The sequence below is a fragment of the Hypanus sabinus genome, chromosome 5 (genome assembly GCF_030144855.1).
Source record: "Hypanus sabinus isolate sHypSab1 chromosome 5, sHypSab1.hap1, whole genome shotgun sequence".
In the NCBI taxonomy this organism is placed as follows: Eukaryota; Metazoa; Chordata; class Chondrichthyes; order Myliobatiformes; family Dasyatidae; genus Hypanus; species Hypanus sabinus.
The window spans coordinates 75,936,220-75,950,393 of NC_082710.1; the positions used below are offsets into that span (position 1 = coordinate 75,936,220).

The 14,174-nt window shown below is 41.0% G+C and overlaps 1 protein-coding gene across 4 annotated transcripts in view; it reads right to left on the minus strand.

The window, feature by feature from the left end:
* The window catches only part of uba6 (ubiquitin like modifier activating enzyme 6), a 336,534-nt gene that overhangs the window by 236,589 nt on the left and 85,771 nt on the right, over positions 1-14,174 (minus strand). For all 4 annotated transcript variants that reach the window (XM_059970138.1, XM_059970139.1, XM_059970137.1 and 1 more), the window contains 3 exons: positions 11,688-11,768; positions 10,558-10,680; positions 4,358-4,481 (listed from right to left, as the gene is read on the minus strand). In XM_059970138.1, coding sequence (XP_059826121.1) covers positions 4,358-4,481; positions 10,558-10,680; positions 11,688-11,768 — 328 coding nt within the window. The remainder of the gene's footprint in view (positions 1-4,357; positions 4,482-10,557; positions 10,681-11,687; positions 11,769-14,174) is intronic.

Consider the following 14,174-nt stretch of genomic DNA (forward strand, 5'->3'; position numbering starts at 1 on the left):
CTGCACCCTACGGTTCTGAAAAGAGGTAGCAGTAGAGATTGTGGAGGCATTAGTAATGATCTTTCAAAAATTTTTGGACTCTGACATGGTGCCAGAGGACTGGAAAATTGCAAATGTCACTCCATTCTTTAAGAAAGGAGGAAGGCAGCAGAAAGGAAACTACAGACCAATTAGTCTGACCTCAGTAGTTGGGAAAATGCAAGAGTCAGTTATTAAGGTTAGATTAGATTCAACTTTATTGTCATTGTGCCAAGTACAGATACAAAGAAAATGAAATGCAATTAGCAGCTAACCAGAAGTGCAAAAGAAAAGTGTTATTTACAAAATAAATGTGAATAAAAAGTAACTGCTACAGCATACAAATATAAAAGTACTGAGATAGTACAATATGGGCGCAATAATACGTAGCGCTGTGATGTGAGGTTCAGCAGGGTCACAGCCTCAGGGAAGAAGCTCTTCCTGAGCCTGTTGGTGTGGGAGTGGAGGCTTCTGCAGCACCTACCAGATGGGAGGAGAGTAAAAACTCCATGGTTAGGGTGAGATGCATCTTGATAATGCTTTTCGCTCTGCCCAGGCAGCGTTTATGGTAAATGTTCTCAATGGTACAGCAGTAAAAGTCCGTCAGTATCCTGGGACAGAGGTGAGCTTTCTTGATGTTCTGCAGGAAATAAAGGCACTGTTGCACCTTTTTGACCAGGATGGAGGAGTTCAGGGACCAGGTGAGATCATCGGAAATGTGGACACCAAGGAATTAAGGATGAGGTTATGCAGTACTGGGTAACACAGGACAAGATAGGACAAATTTAGCATGGTTTCTTTAAGGGAAAATCTTGTTTGACAAACCAAGTAGGATAGATAAAGGTGATGCAATGCATGTTGTATATTTGGACTTTCAGAAGACCTTTGATAAAGTTAAGAGCTCATGGCATTACAGGGAAGTTACTGGCATGATTAGAGCATTGGCTGATTGGTAGGAGGCAGCGAGTGGGAATAAAAGGATCCTTTTCTGGTTGGTGGCCAGTGACTACTGGTGTTACGCAGGGGTCGGTGTTGGGACCGCTTCTTTTTATGCAGTATATAAATGATTTAGATGATGGAATAGACGGCTTTGTTGCCAGGTTTGCAGATGATATGAAGATTGGTGGAGGGGCAGGTAGTGTTAAGGAAACAAAGAGCTACAGAAGGACTTAGCCAGATTAGGAAAATGGGCAAGACAGTAGCAAATGAAATACAATGTTGGAAAATGCATGGTCATGCACTTTGGTAGTAGAAATAAATGTGCAGACTATTTTCTAAGTGAAGAGAAAATCCAAAAATCTGAGATGCAAAGGGACTTGGGAGTCCTTGTATTCTAAAGGATAATTTTCAGGTAGAGTCAGTGCTGAAGAAGACAAATGCAATGCTTCATTTCAAGAGCAAGGATATGACGCTGTGGCAGTGGTGAGGCCTCACCTTGAGTATTGTGAACAATTTTGGGCTCCTCATCTAAAAGATGTGCTGGCATTGCAGAGGATTCAGAGAAGGTTCACAATGATGATCCTGGGGTTATCATACAAGGAACGCTTGATAGCTCTAGGTCTGTACTCGCTGGAATTTAGAAGGATGAGGGGTGATCATATTGAAACCTTTTTTATGCTGACAGGCCTAGACAGAGTAGATGTGGAAAGGATGTTTCCCATGGTGGGGAAGTCTGGGACAAAAGGCACAGCCTCAGGATAGAGGGGGATCCATTTAAAACAGAGGTGCAGAGACTTTAGCCAGAGGGTGGTGAATTTGTGGAATTTATTACCACAAACAGCTGTGGTGGCCAGGTGGTTGGGTAGAGCTTGATAGGTTCGATTAGCCAAATTGTCTAATTCTGCTATGTTGTTTGGTCTTATGGCCTAAGAATATTCTACCTGGAGATCAGTAACAAGTGCTGTTTTGCAGGGATCTGCTCTGGGACCTCAGCTCTTCGTGATTTTTATAAATGACTAGAATTAGAAAGTGGAAGAGTGGACTAGTAAGTTAGCAGAAGAAATGAAGGTTGGTGGAATTGTGGATAGTGTGAATGTTTGTTGTAGGTTGCAATGAGACACTGACCACTAACAGGATGCAGACCTAGGCTGAGAAGTAGCAGACGGGAATTCAATCCAGAAGAAGTTTGAAGCGATTCATTTCAGAAGGTCAAATTTGAAGGCAGAATATAGGGCTAATGGCAGGATTCTTAGCTGTGTGGAAGATCTTGGGATCCACGTCCATCAATTCCTCAAAGTTGTCATGCAGGTTTATAGGGTTATTAAGAAGGTACATGGTGTGCGTGTGTCGGCCTTCATTAGTTGGGGGATCGAGCTCCAAAGCTGTGAGGCAATATTGTAGCTCTACAAACCTTGGTTAAATTATGTTACGAAAAGTGTGTTCAGTTCTGGTCAGCTCATTATAGGAATGATGGGGAAGTTTTAAAAGTAGATGCAGAAAATGCTGCTTGGACTAGAGGACATGTCTTCTGAAGATAGGTTGAGCGAGCTAGGGCTTTTTTCTTTGTAGCAAAGGAGGATGAGGGGTGACTTGATGGAGATGTACAAGATGATAAGGGTGATAAATTGGGTGGATAGCCAGCAACTTTTTCCCATGAAGAATTTGCCAATACAAATAGGGCATAATTTTTAGGTGAATGGAGTAAAGTACAAGGGCGATGTCAGAGATAAGTTCTTTACATAGAAAGTGGTGTGTGTGTGGAATGCCCTGCCAGCGATTTGGTAAAGGCAGCTACTTTAGGGTCATTTAAGAAACTCATATAGGGACAATGGATGACAGAAAAATGGAGGGTTATGTAGGAGGATTGAGATCGATCTTACGGTAGATTAAAAAGTAGGGACAATATCGTGGGCCATAGCATCTGTAACATGTTATGAGCTTTGTTCTAATATTAGTAAAAGACCTATTCTGGTCTGACTTTCCAAAATGCATTCCATAACACTTCTCTTGTCACAAAATTCTATTTTCACTTCTTGGCCCACTTCCTCAACTGATCTGCTTGTAATCTGTGTTTCTTCACAATTAACCACAAATCCTCATTTCACATAATTTACAACGTTGATTAAGCCTGTGCATTCACATCCCAGTAACAAGAGTTCCAACACCAGCCCCTGTGGTAAACCAGTCATCTACATTCCAAGAAAATCCCTTTCACCAATACCTTCTCCCCCCTCTATCCGAGCCAATTCATTAGCTTTAACTGGAGTCCATGGGAGTTGAACTTTTCAGACAGGCCACACACAGGACCTTGTCAGGGGTCTAAGTACGTAATATTCACTGCCTTATCCTCATTTACCCTTTTGTTTACTGTTTCAAAATACTCAAAGATTAATCAAACACAGTTCCTCTGCACAAAATCACGCTAAGTCTAACCAAATGCCATAGAGCATTGTTCTCCATTCCCACAGATAACTTCCCCACTGATGTCAGGCTTACTGGACTGAAGCTCCTTGGTTTGTCCTTGATTCCCTTCTTAAAAAACAGAACATTAGCCACTTTTCACTCTGGGAGTTGTACCAATGGCTAACTGTAAAGCAAACAGCTCCACAAGCAGCTCAACAAATTCATTTATAGCCTCCACACTGGCCTGAGAGTGTACTTGGTCAGGCCCTGGAAACGTAAGCTGCAAATACCTCCTCCCTGATCATGTTCATGTTCTTCTAAACATTTCCACTTCTCTCCCTTATCTCAAGCAACCATGAACTTCTCCTCAGTAAACATTAATTTACTGATCCCATACATTTACTGTGGATCTTGATGAAACAGCACACCCTGCAGATTTCTAAGGGAAGCTATTCTCTCCCTAGCTACCCTCATATCATAACTCTTTAAAGATCTGATCTGACTTGTAATTTTGTAGTTAACAACTACTTCATAACTTTTACAATTTGTTCTACCTTGTCATTCCATTACAAGCTTTCCTTTATTTCTTACTCTTCCTGCTTCTCCTTTCTCTCTTTCTGCTTAAACAAATCTTTCCAAATGCTGATGAAAGGTTATCAGCTTTACCTCTATCTGGAGATATTGCATGCTCTGCAGAGCATCACTGGCACATTTTGCTTTTGTTACTAAATGCTAACAATTGATTCAGATGCCAAAGTTTTCCAACCAAAAGCTATCAAGGCATCAAGGAACAGAGACGGTAAGCACAATCCTGAAAGAGCTGCTGAATGTTGTTCTAAGAAGAGAATAGAAAACCTGATAAACAAAATTGCAGTTATATTAAAATAGATAAAAGGAGGACAAGAGGGAGGAATGAAACAGCTGGCATCAAAAGTTGTTTAATCTTGATTTCCTACTTAAATATTTAAATTGATATCACTGAAACGAAAGATCACACCTGTTACTTGCTGAACTGATTCATTTAACTCTGTCATCCCGTTGATTTCCCGAAATGTTACAAATTGTCCTGTTTCCAACCCATGGTTATGATTGTCCATGCATGTTACAATTCCAGGATTGGACTGTGAATAGATCAAAGGCATTTAGAAGTGTATCCAGTTATGTCAATTTCAGTCTGTAATTTGACAGCCTCACTCTCCAAGGGGTTTGCATAATTGTTTGAACCAGGCTGCTAACCTCAGTGTGAGTTAATTTACAACATGTAAGCAACAGTGATCAATAAAATTCAAGAAACTGGTATCTGAAAAGCATAATTGACTCTACTCAAATGTACTAAAACACAATAGAAATTACTGTGATAAAAGTTATTTGAGCTAAAACTATACACACACACACATCCCCACCCCCAGTACACTCTCCATGATTCTGAAATAGTTTAAAGCCATTGTTAAATATCAGAGCAAAGTTTTATATACCAGTCTATTAAAACATTTTTATGTAACATCACTTGTAAAATTTTCTTACTTCTAGTTTTCTAAATAAGACCTGTTATATAAAAAAAAGTCATGGTTAATCTCAGTGGCTGCTCAGAAAATATTGCCCAATAATTGCTCAGATTCTTGCATCATATAGCTCTTTAATCAAACATTTAATTATGCCTGTTTATATGCCTGAACAGCTGCAGCACCAGCTTGAAGTTACTCATATTTTGCTTCAAATCAACACCAGAAAACTCTCAAAAATGAAAACTGACCAAAGATACAAGTATTAATTTAACTAAATGTTACCTCATATACAAGAAAGCCTCTCAAATTTGCTTAAGAAATAGAGTAATCCTCAAATGTAGAGGTCATGATATCATTATAGGGATTCCATCCACCCAGTTGAGGGTAAAGTCAGGCATAGCATTATCAAACAGACGATCTGATAGGGGGACAGACAAGGGATTCTGTGGCACCATAGAGATGCCAGGATGGTACGTTGGTTGAAGGAGTCTTGGAGTGATGACAGAACATTCTCAAGAGGGAGATTGTGCAGCCCATGGTCATGGGACTTATTGACACCAACAAGAAGGACTTCAAAGGTAGAAATTTCTAGATGACTCCCAGTGTCACATGCTGGTCAAGGCAGGAATAGAGAACTGATAAATGTGCAGCTGAGGAACTGGTGCTGAAAGCAGGATTCCAGGTTCTTTTATCTACTGAAACAGGGATGACCTGTACGAGATGGATAGGTTCCATATTAACTGCAGAGCATCCAAAATCCTGGATGGATGCTTTGCTACTGCTCTTCAGGTGACTTAAAATAGCTTGGCAGGAGAATTCAAACCTGATTACCAGATCAGAAAATAAAAGGAAGGTGAATGTCATGATCAGTCAAGCCTGTAAGGATGAACCAGCAACAGCAAGACATGATGGATTAACATTTTTAATTATAGGAGTATTAGGAATGAGGTCAATGAAGTTAGTTCCAATGCTCTGTGCTGTTAAAGCCATCACAGAGATTTTTTGACAGGGAAATATGAATGGCTGCTTAATGCTCCAGAACCTTGATACTTCATAATAGATAAAGAAGGATGGTTAAGGTGTGAGTGGGGAGGAGAGTAGCTGCAGTATTAATCAGGGAAAATGTCACAGCTGCACTCAGAGAACATAATGGAGAGCTTCTACACTGAACTCAAAGAAAAGAGAAGGTGCAATCATTCTGCTAGACTTACAATAAAATCCCCCAATAGCCACTGGGTCCTGGAGGAATAGATTTGTCATGGGTAACATCAGCTTCCCTAACATGAATTGGAACTTTCTAAATGCAAGACTTTTAGAAAGGACAGATTTGTTAAATACATTCGGAAAGGTTTCTTAAATCAGTATGCAGATAACCTAATGAAAGTAAGGGCCATACTGGCGTTGGCAAATGAGCCTGGTCAAGTGACAGAAGTCTCAATAGGAGATCAGATTGTGAAAAGTGACCACAACTCCTTAAGCTTTGACAGAACTATAAATAAAGATAAGTATGAATTCGCAACAGTATTAAATTAGAGCAGAGTATGAGAGAATTAGGCAAGAACTAGAGAGCAAGCTAATTGGGTACAGCTATCCTTGGGTAGGTCTATAATTGACATGTAGAGGTTGTGGAGAGAAATGGTAAACTTAGACAAGAAGAAAAAGGATGTGTATGTAGTTAGGAAGCTAAAATCAAAGTATGAAGATAAATTGAATGCATTTGGGCTTTTCTCTTCGGAGTGAAGGAGGATGAAAGGTGACTTGATAGAGGTGTACAAGAGGCAAAGATAGAGTGAACAACAAGAGACAATTACCCAGGGTGGAAATGGCTAATATAAGGGGCATAACTGGGGGACAATAGTAATATAGAATACTGCAAAACAGGTTCATTGGCTCCTTGGTGAGACGACAAGTTGCGTGATCTCGGTTGTCACACAGACCAGACGCTCATGCCTGTTGCAGCCCACCACTGGAGGAGCTGCTGGAGTTGCTGCTAGGTTGGGTGCTGCCCTGCAGTGTTCACTCAATGGAAGATAAGCTGCACTGCACGATGACTAGTGCATGATGACGACTGCTGCGTGTTTGACCTTGTAGAAAAGTGGCACCAGGACAATATTCCACACACCATTATCCTACAGGCCATAACAATCAGTGTTGTGTACTTAATGTTTGAATAATATTGTAAATATACTGTTTGATGAAGAATTCTTTGTTGCTTATGTAATATATTGCAGATTATATGTAACTCTGAAACTCTTCTCTGGGTAGCCATGAAACAAAGAAAGAAAAGAAAGGCAGCGTGATCATCAACCCCCAAATCACCACTCCCCACACAAAGTAAGCAAACTAAAACAGGGCAATTATAGACAGTGAGTTTGACATTAGTAATGGGAAAGTTATTGGAAGGTATTCTAACGGACCGGATACATGATTATCTGGATAGTATTTAGAAACACAGAAACAAAGAAAACACACAGCACAATACAGGCCCTTTGGCCCACAATGCTGTGCCGAACATGTTGCTATTTTAGAAATTACCTCTGGTTGCCCATAGCCCTCTATTTTTATAAGCTCCATGTACTTATCCAGAAGTCTCTTAAAAGACCCTATTGTATCTTCCTCCACCACTATCACTGGGAGCCCATTCCATGCACTCACCACTCTCTGCATAAAAAACTTACCCCTGACATCTCCTCTCTAACTACTTCCAAGCACCTTAAAACCATGTCCTCTCATGACAGCCATTTCAGCCCTGGGAAAAAGTCTCTGACTATCCACACGACCAATGCCTCTCATCATCTTATTGTTAAGGGGGACAGCCACAAGGGTACTCTCTAGTATCTGACTTGCCCTTGTCTCTCCTGAATGTCACCCACTTAAATGTCTCTTGATGCCCTAGTGTGACTACTTGCCTATAGTTCCTCTCTATCACCTCTTCACTTTCCCTGACCAGACGAAGTTCATTGAGCTGCATCTCCAGTCCCTAAGGAGCTGCAGCTCGATGCACCTGGCGCAGATGTGGCCTTCTGTGGAGATGTCGAGGCTGGGGGTCTCCCGGACATCCCACATCTGACACCCAGTACAGAACCCCGGCCTCACAGACATACTTCCTATTCTTCACAAGTAACTTACCTCGCCTTGGCCCGTTATTGCTGATGCCCCATTGAGCCAAAGCTCTCCTACTTTGAATAGCTCTAGAACCATAGAACATCACAGCACAGAAACAGGCCTTTTGGCCCTTCTTGGCTGTGCCAAACCATTTTTCTGCCTCGTCCCACTGACCTTCACCTTGCCCATAACCCTCCATACACCTCTCATTCATGCACCTGTCCAAGTCTTTCTTAAATGTTAAAAGTGAGCCCGCATTTACCACTTCATCTGGCAGCTCATTCCACACTCCCACCACACAATGTGAAGAAGCCCCCCCCCCCAATGTTCCCTTTAAACTTCCCCCCCACCTTCATTCTTAACCCATGTCCTCTGGTTTTTTTCTCCCCTAGCCTCAGTGGAAAAAGCCTGTCACCCATTCTATAAAGCTGTCCTCTTTTTAAATTCTTCCACCGGTCTAACTCGCTAACATCCACACGCCTGTGCAGTTGTGCCTCGATCAAACCTCTTAAAAAAAGCTCTCTCCTTTTAAATTCTTCCCGCCAGTCTCTATTTGAACTGATTAGGGATGGTCAACAAAGCTTTGTGTGTGGTGGTTCATGTCTAACTAATCCTATAGAGTTTTTTGAGGAAGTTACCAAGAAAGTTGATAAAGACAAGGTCCCACTTGGAAGGTTGGTCAGGAAGATTCAGTCTCTTGGCATTGAAGATGAAGTTGTAAATTGGATTAGGCACTGGCTTTGTGGGAGAAACCAGTAAGTGGTAGTAAATAGCTGCCTCTCGGACTGCAGACCTATGACTATGAGCAGCACAGGGATCAGTGCTGGTCCATTGCTGCTTGTCATCTATATTAATGACCTGAATGATAATGTGGTAAACAATTTGTGGATGACACCAAGACTGGGGGTGTAATGACAGCGAGGAAGGCTATCAGAGCTTGCAGCAGGATCTGGATCAGATGGAAAAATGGGCTGAAAAATAGCAGTCAGATTTTAATGTAGGTAAAAGCAAGGTGTTGCACTTCAGTGTATTCAATCAGAGTAGGTCTTGAACGACAGGGCACTGAGGACTGAAGAGTGCTGTAGAACCATGGGATCTGGGAATACAGATCCATAATTTATCAAAAGCAGCAACACAGGTAGATATGGTTGTAAAGAAAGCTTTTGGCACATTGGCCTTCATAAATCAAAGTACTGACTACCTTGAAGTTGTATAAGACATTGGTGAGGCCTAATTTGTAGTGTGCAGGTTTGGTCACTTATCTAAAGGAAAGATGTAAATAAGGTGAAAAGAGTACAAAGAAAATTTACAGGGATGGTGCTGGGACTGGAGCACCTGAGTTATAAAGAAAGATTGAACAGGTTATGACTTTGGAAAAAGGATCTAGTGCTTTCCTGGTGTATGTGACGAATAAACTCTTCTTGGGCTTCAAGCTAGAATTAGAATCGCGGGCATGTGTCATGAAATTTGTTAACTTAGCAGTTCAATTCAATACAAAGAAGAAAAAAATAATAAGTAAATCAATTACAGTAGACATATACTGAATAGATTAAAAATCATGCAAAAACAGAAAAAAAATGTATGAAAAAAGTGAGGCAGTGTCCAAGGGTTCAATGTCCATTTAGGAATCGGATAGCATAGGGGAAGAAGCTGTTCCTGAATCACTGAGTGTGTGCCTTCAGGCTTCCGTACCTCCTACCTGACGGTAACAGTGAGAAAAGGACATGCCCTGGGTGCTGGAGGTCTTCAATAATGGACGCTGCCTTTCTGAGACACCGCACCTTGAAGATGTCCTAAGAACTTTGTAGGCTAGTACCCAACATGGAGCCGACTAAATTTACAACCAGGTACATATATCGATTATAACCAACATTTCAGTAACAAACTTGGCTACCTTCTTCAGGGATGATGCCTGGACATGTCTAGTTCGGTGGTATTTATACACCCACAGTCTGTCCCTCCTGATTAGTTAGTCCTCATCCAATCAGGTCTCCGTTCTCACACCTTGTTTAAAATTGAAATCCAGTTCTTACTTAAGAGTGAGATCTTTGTTTCGTCAGAATTCTTTTCCTCGAGTTTTATTACAACGGCTTTCTTCAGCAGGCTATTGGTAGCTGTACAGTAGCTTTATGCCATCAAAGTCAATCCTATGGTCTTTGCAAATGCAGTGTTCTGCTATCGCCTCACGACACCTGCTACTGACAGAGCAAGTGTGGGAAAATTGTTTCCATTGGCAGAAGGGTCAATAACCAGAGGGCGTCAATTAGCAAAAGAAACAAAGTGATGAAAATCTGTTTCGTCCAGCAGATGGTTTAGTCTGAAATGTATTGCTGGGGATGGAAGAGGGGATCAATTCAATCATCGCCAATGTGTTTAAAAGGAAACTGCACAAACACTTAAAAGGGAAAAATATGCAGGGCTATGGAGAAGGAGAAGGAGGAGTGAATTTCTCATACGTAGACTGGTAGAGCTCGATGAATTGAGCAATTTCCTTCTGAGCTAGGGCCTTTCTGTGGCTCCATTACAAATTGAAGTTGTTCGTTAATGTAAAATGCCAACGAAAGTGATTATTTTTTGTAGATAGTACCTGTGTGATATTCTGAATGAAGATTTCCTTTGGCTCTTCTCCACTTGGGTCAGATACCTCAAAATGATCCCCAAAGTCACAGAACACTCGGCTGAACACTCCATATACATCACCACTAATGAACTGGAAACAAAGGTAAACAATTAGCATCCACATCTTTCACCATGTATCTTTAGAGTCTGCAGCATGTACATAGAGCTCAAAAGGAAATATTTCCTTCTAAGTGTGACCTGGTGATACAGCTATCATTCTACATTGGCTGCTTAAATAAATCAAGGATTTCTCAATGTCAAAAAGAATTTATATTTTGAGATAACACTATGCAAGAACAAGAATTTTCAGCAAAAGAATTAAAAGAGACATAAGGGTTTACAAGGATGCACATTATAAAGATATTTATAAATAGTTGCCAGAGCATGATTAACTTGAGTAAAACAACATTTATATTTATAAGACTGACTTGAAACTGCTAGAATCTTTTTGAAATAAAATTTCTTCAACATAGCTTTATTTTTGATATATTTTGTTATACAAGATCACGTTGTTATTTTTGACAAACTGATGTTACGCTTGGATAATATGCAATTTTAATTTGTACTATTTTAGAGGCCATGACTACATTATCAATCTGGAGGTAGAACAAGATGACTTTTTCACAGACTGCTCTTTATTGCTTCACATCGTAACTCGCAAAACAGCATTTTACAATGTTCACAATATGTTTCAAGCTCCACAATGTCTTCAAGGACATCTGGTGTATGTACTACGATGTCTTGAATATCCTGCTGGGTGCAGATTTGCTATATACTCACTGTAACCTAATACTAACCTTAGAGTGTTTGGAGCAAAAACTCAGCACAGAAAAGTAAATATCAGAGATTCTGCTTGTTTCTATTAACCTGTAAAAGGTTTTTCAATTCAGTTGTTACGTTCATCTCACTCGATTCCTCCCAAATGCATCTTTAAGCAATAACTTTTTAAAAAGAGCAGTAATTGTGCACCATTTCTTTCCTTCTGATCATGCACACATTACCAAATATATGGCAGTCATAAGACTGCAAGATTATTGCTAAGCTGTAATCCATTAAATGTTGATGGTTCATTCTCTGTATCTTACTAGTAAAGCATACCTTGATAGGTGGCTGCTGGGAGCGGCAGAAGTAATTAATCTTCTTTTGAAGTGAAAGTCCAGTCTCTGTCAATATCACACACTATAGATGATAAAGGAAGTTCCAATTAACATGAGGCTATTGTATTTCCAATTAACTACAAGGCTATTACAACCTATTAAATACTGAAAGGTCTGGATCAAGTGGATGTGGAGAAGATGTTTCCTATAGTGGGAGTCTGGGACCAAAGGGACGTCCATTTAGAACAGTGATTAGTAAAATTTTCTCCAACCAGAGGGTGGTAAATCTGTGGAATTCATTACCACAGATGACTGTGCAGGCCAAGTCACTGGGCATATTTAAAGAGGAGCTTGACAGGTTCTTAATAAATCAGGGCATCAGAAGTTGTGGGGAGAAGGCAGGAAAATGATGTTGAGAGAGATAATAAATCAGCCATGATGAACTGGCAGAGCAGATTCCATGGGCCGAGAGACCTAATTCTGCTCCTAGGTGTATGATGTCACATTAAGGGTCATATTGTGATAAAGCACAGTAACAGTCCCTTTGACCTCTCATCACCATTTAGAATTTCAAGTATACACTAAGCTAATTCCATTACCACAAGTGTTCTGGAGCCGATGTTATCCAAGCAGTTCAAATACTCAAAATATTTTTTAAATGTTGCAAGAATAGCTGCATGGAGCATCTTCACAACAAGACGTTTCCGATTCCAGCCATTCCTGGTGGACTCCAGCATTTGTGTGTGTTACTCAGGAGTTCCCACATCTGTAGAATCTTGTGCTTATAACTTTGTGGAAATAATTTTTATCTGGTCCTCGCTAATCCTCTTAATCCTTAACTTAAACCTGCAACTATATTAGACATATCTTCGCACCACCAACTGTATCTATGAACCCCAATTTTCAGGTTTCCCTACGTTTCTTCACTCCAAGGAAAACAAATGCAGCCGTACAAGTCTTCCTTGAGACTGAAATATCCTATCCCAGGCAGCATCCTAGTAAATCACCTCTGCACCTTCTCCAGTGCAATCACACCTTTCCTACAGCCAGAATTGTTCACAATGCCAAAGATGTGGGCTATATTCCCAGTTCCTGAACACCAGTATCATTCCCTTATCTACCTGTGCTGCCGTGTTTAGAACTTTAGGGACTTGTATGCTCTCTAGAGCCTCACCATTTATGGTATATGTTCTAAACCTTTTCAAACCTACCAAAATGCACTACCACACAATTATTAGTGTTAAATTCAATCTGTGACTGCACTACCCAATCTGATTAATATCTTTTTCTAACTCAAGAGTTCTGGTACTTCAAAACACTATCAACAATGCCATATATTTATATGCCATCTGCAAAGTTATGAATTATAAGGCCTACATAGTCATAGTCCTACAGGGTACAAAATGAAGCAGTTTGGTCCAACTCATCCATGCTGACCAAGGTACCTTAAGAAGTCCCTCCAAGTGAGACAGCACTTCAAATGCAAATCCATCAGTGTCATATCAAAGTTCAAGATATATTTATCATCAAGATACACATACTTTGTGGTATTCCCATTGCATCCACCAAGAGGGCCTCAGCCTCAGGCATTCCGGGAAATTTGGGGTTTCCTACCACTCTTGCTACTTCCCTGGGCCGAAACCCGACTGGTTTTGACTGGGTAAACAACACAGTCTCTTGTTTGTACTCATCATCCAGTCCAGTACAGCCACGCACTTCGTTGAAAGCAGCTCGGAATACAAGGCGAATGGACAATGTTTTCAGAAAGCTCTCTCCAACTTTCTCCTTGCAGGCTCTCACTAGCCTCCTGATGATAGGAGTATTCACTCCCATGAGAATTGAAGCTTTGACCTTTTTAACTGGGTCCGGACAAACCAGCACTAATTAATCAAGGACCTCAGCCACTCCCACATCTGCACCTGAAAACTCCAGCTTCAAAGACAAGTAACCATCATACAGATAGCCATTTGTCCTAAGACACGAGATCTCTAGCGCACTGTGTCAATGGTAAATGCGTCAAATACCAGTTGTAAAACAAATGGTACAGCACAGTAACTTGAGAGCCTGTGTCAAATATGGCTCTAGCATAAATACCCTCAATCTGTAGTGATACATTGGAGCATGGCCCCACTAAGTCTTCATGGATAGGGTTTTTTGCTTTAGGGTTTTCGCAGATATATTGCTGGAAATATGTTTCTCCCGAGATGCCAGGCCGTTCCCTCATTGGGTTTCTCCACTTAGGATCCCGGGGGCTCACTCTCCGAGGGGTTCCCATTGTTTACACTCCCGTCTGAAGTGTGTCCCTCTTCACTACAGTTATAACAGACAATACCGGCTGCTCCCCTTCTCACAAGACACTGGCCACTAGCAGCCCTCTGTGTATTCCATCCCCTTTGGGGTTGCTTTCCTATCAGCTCTATTGTGGGGGGGTGGGGGGGAAGGTGGCGCAAATCTACTGATAACAACCGGGCCATCTCAGTCCTAAATT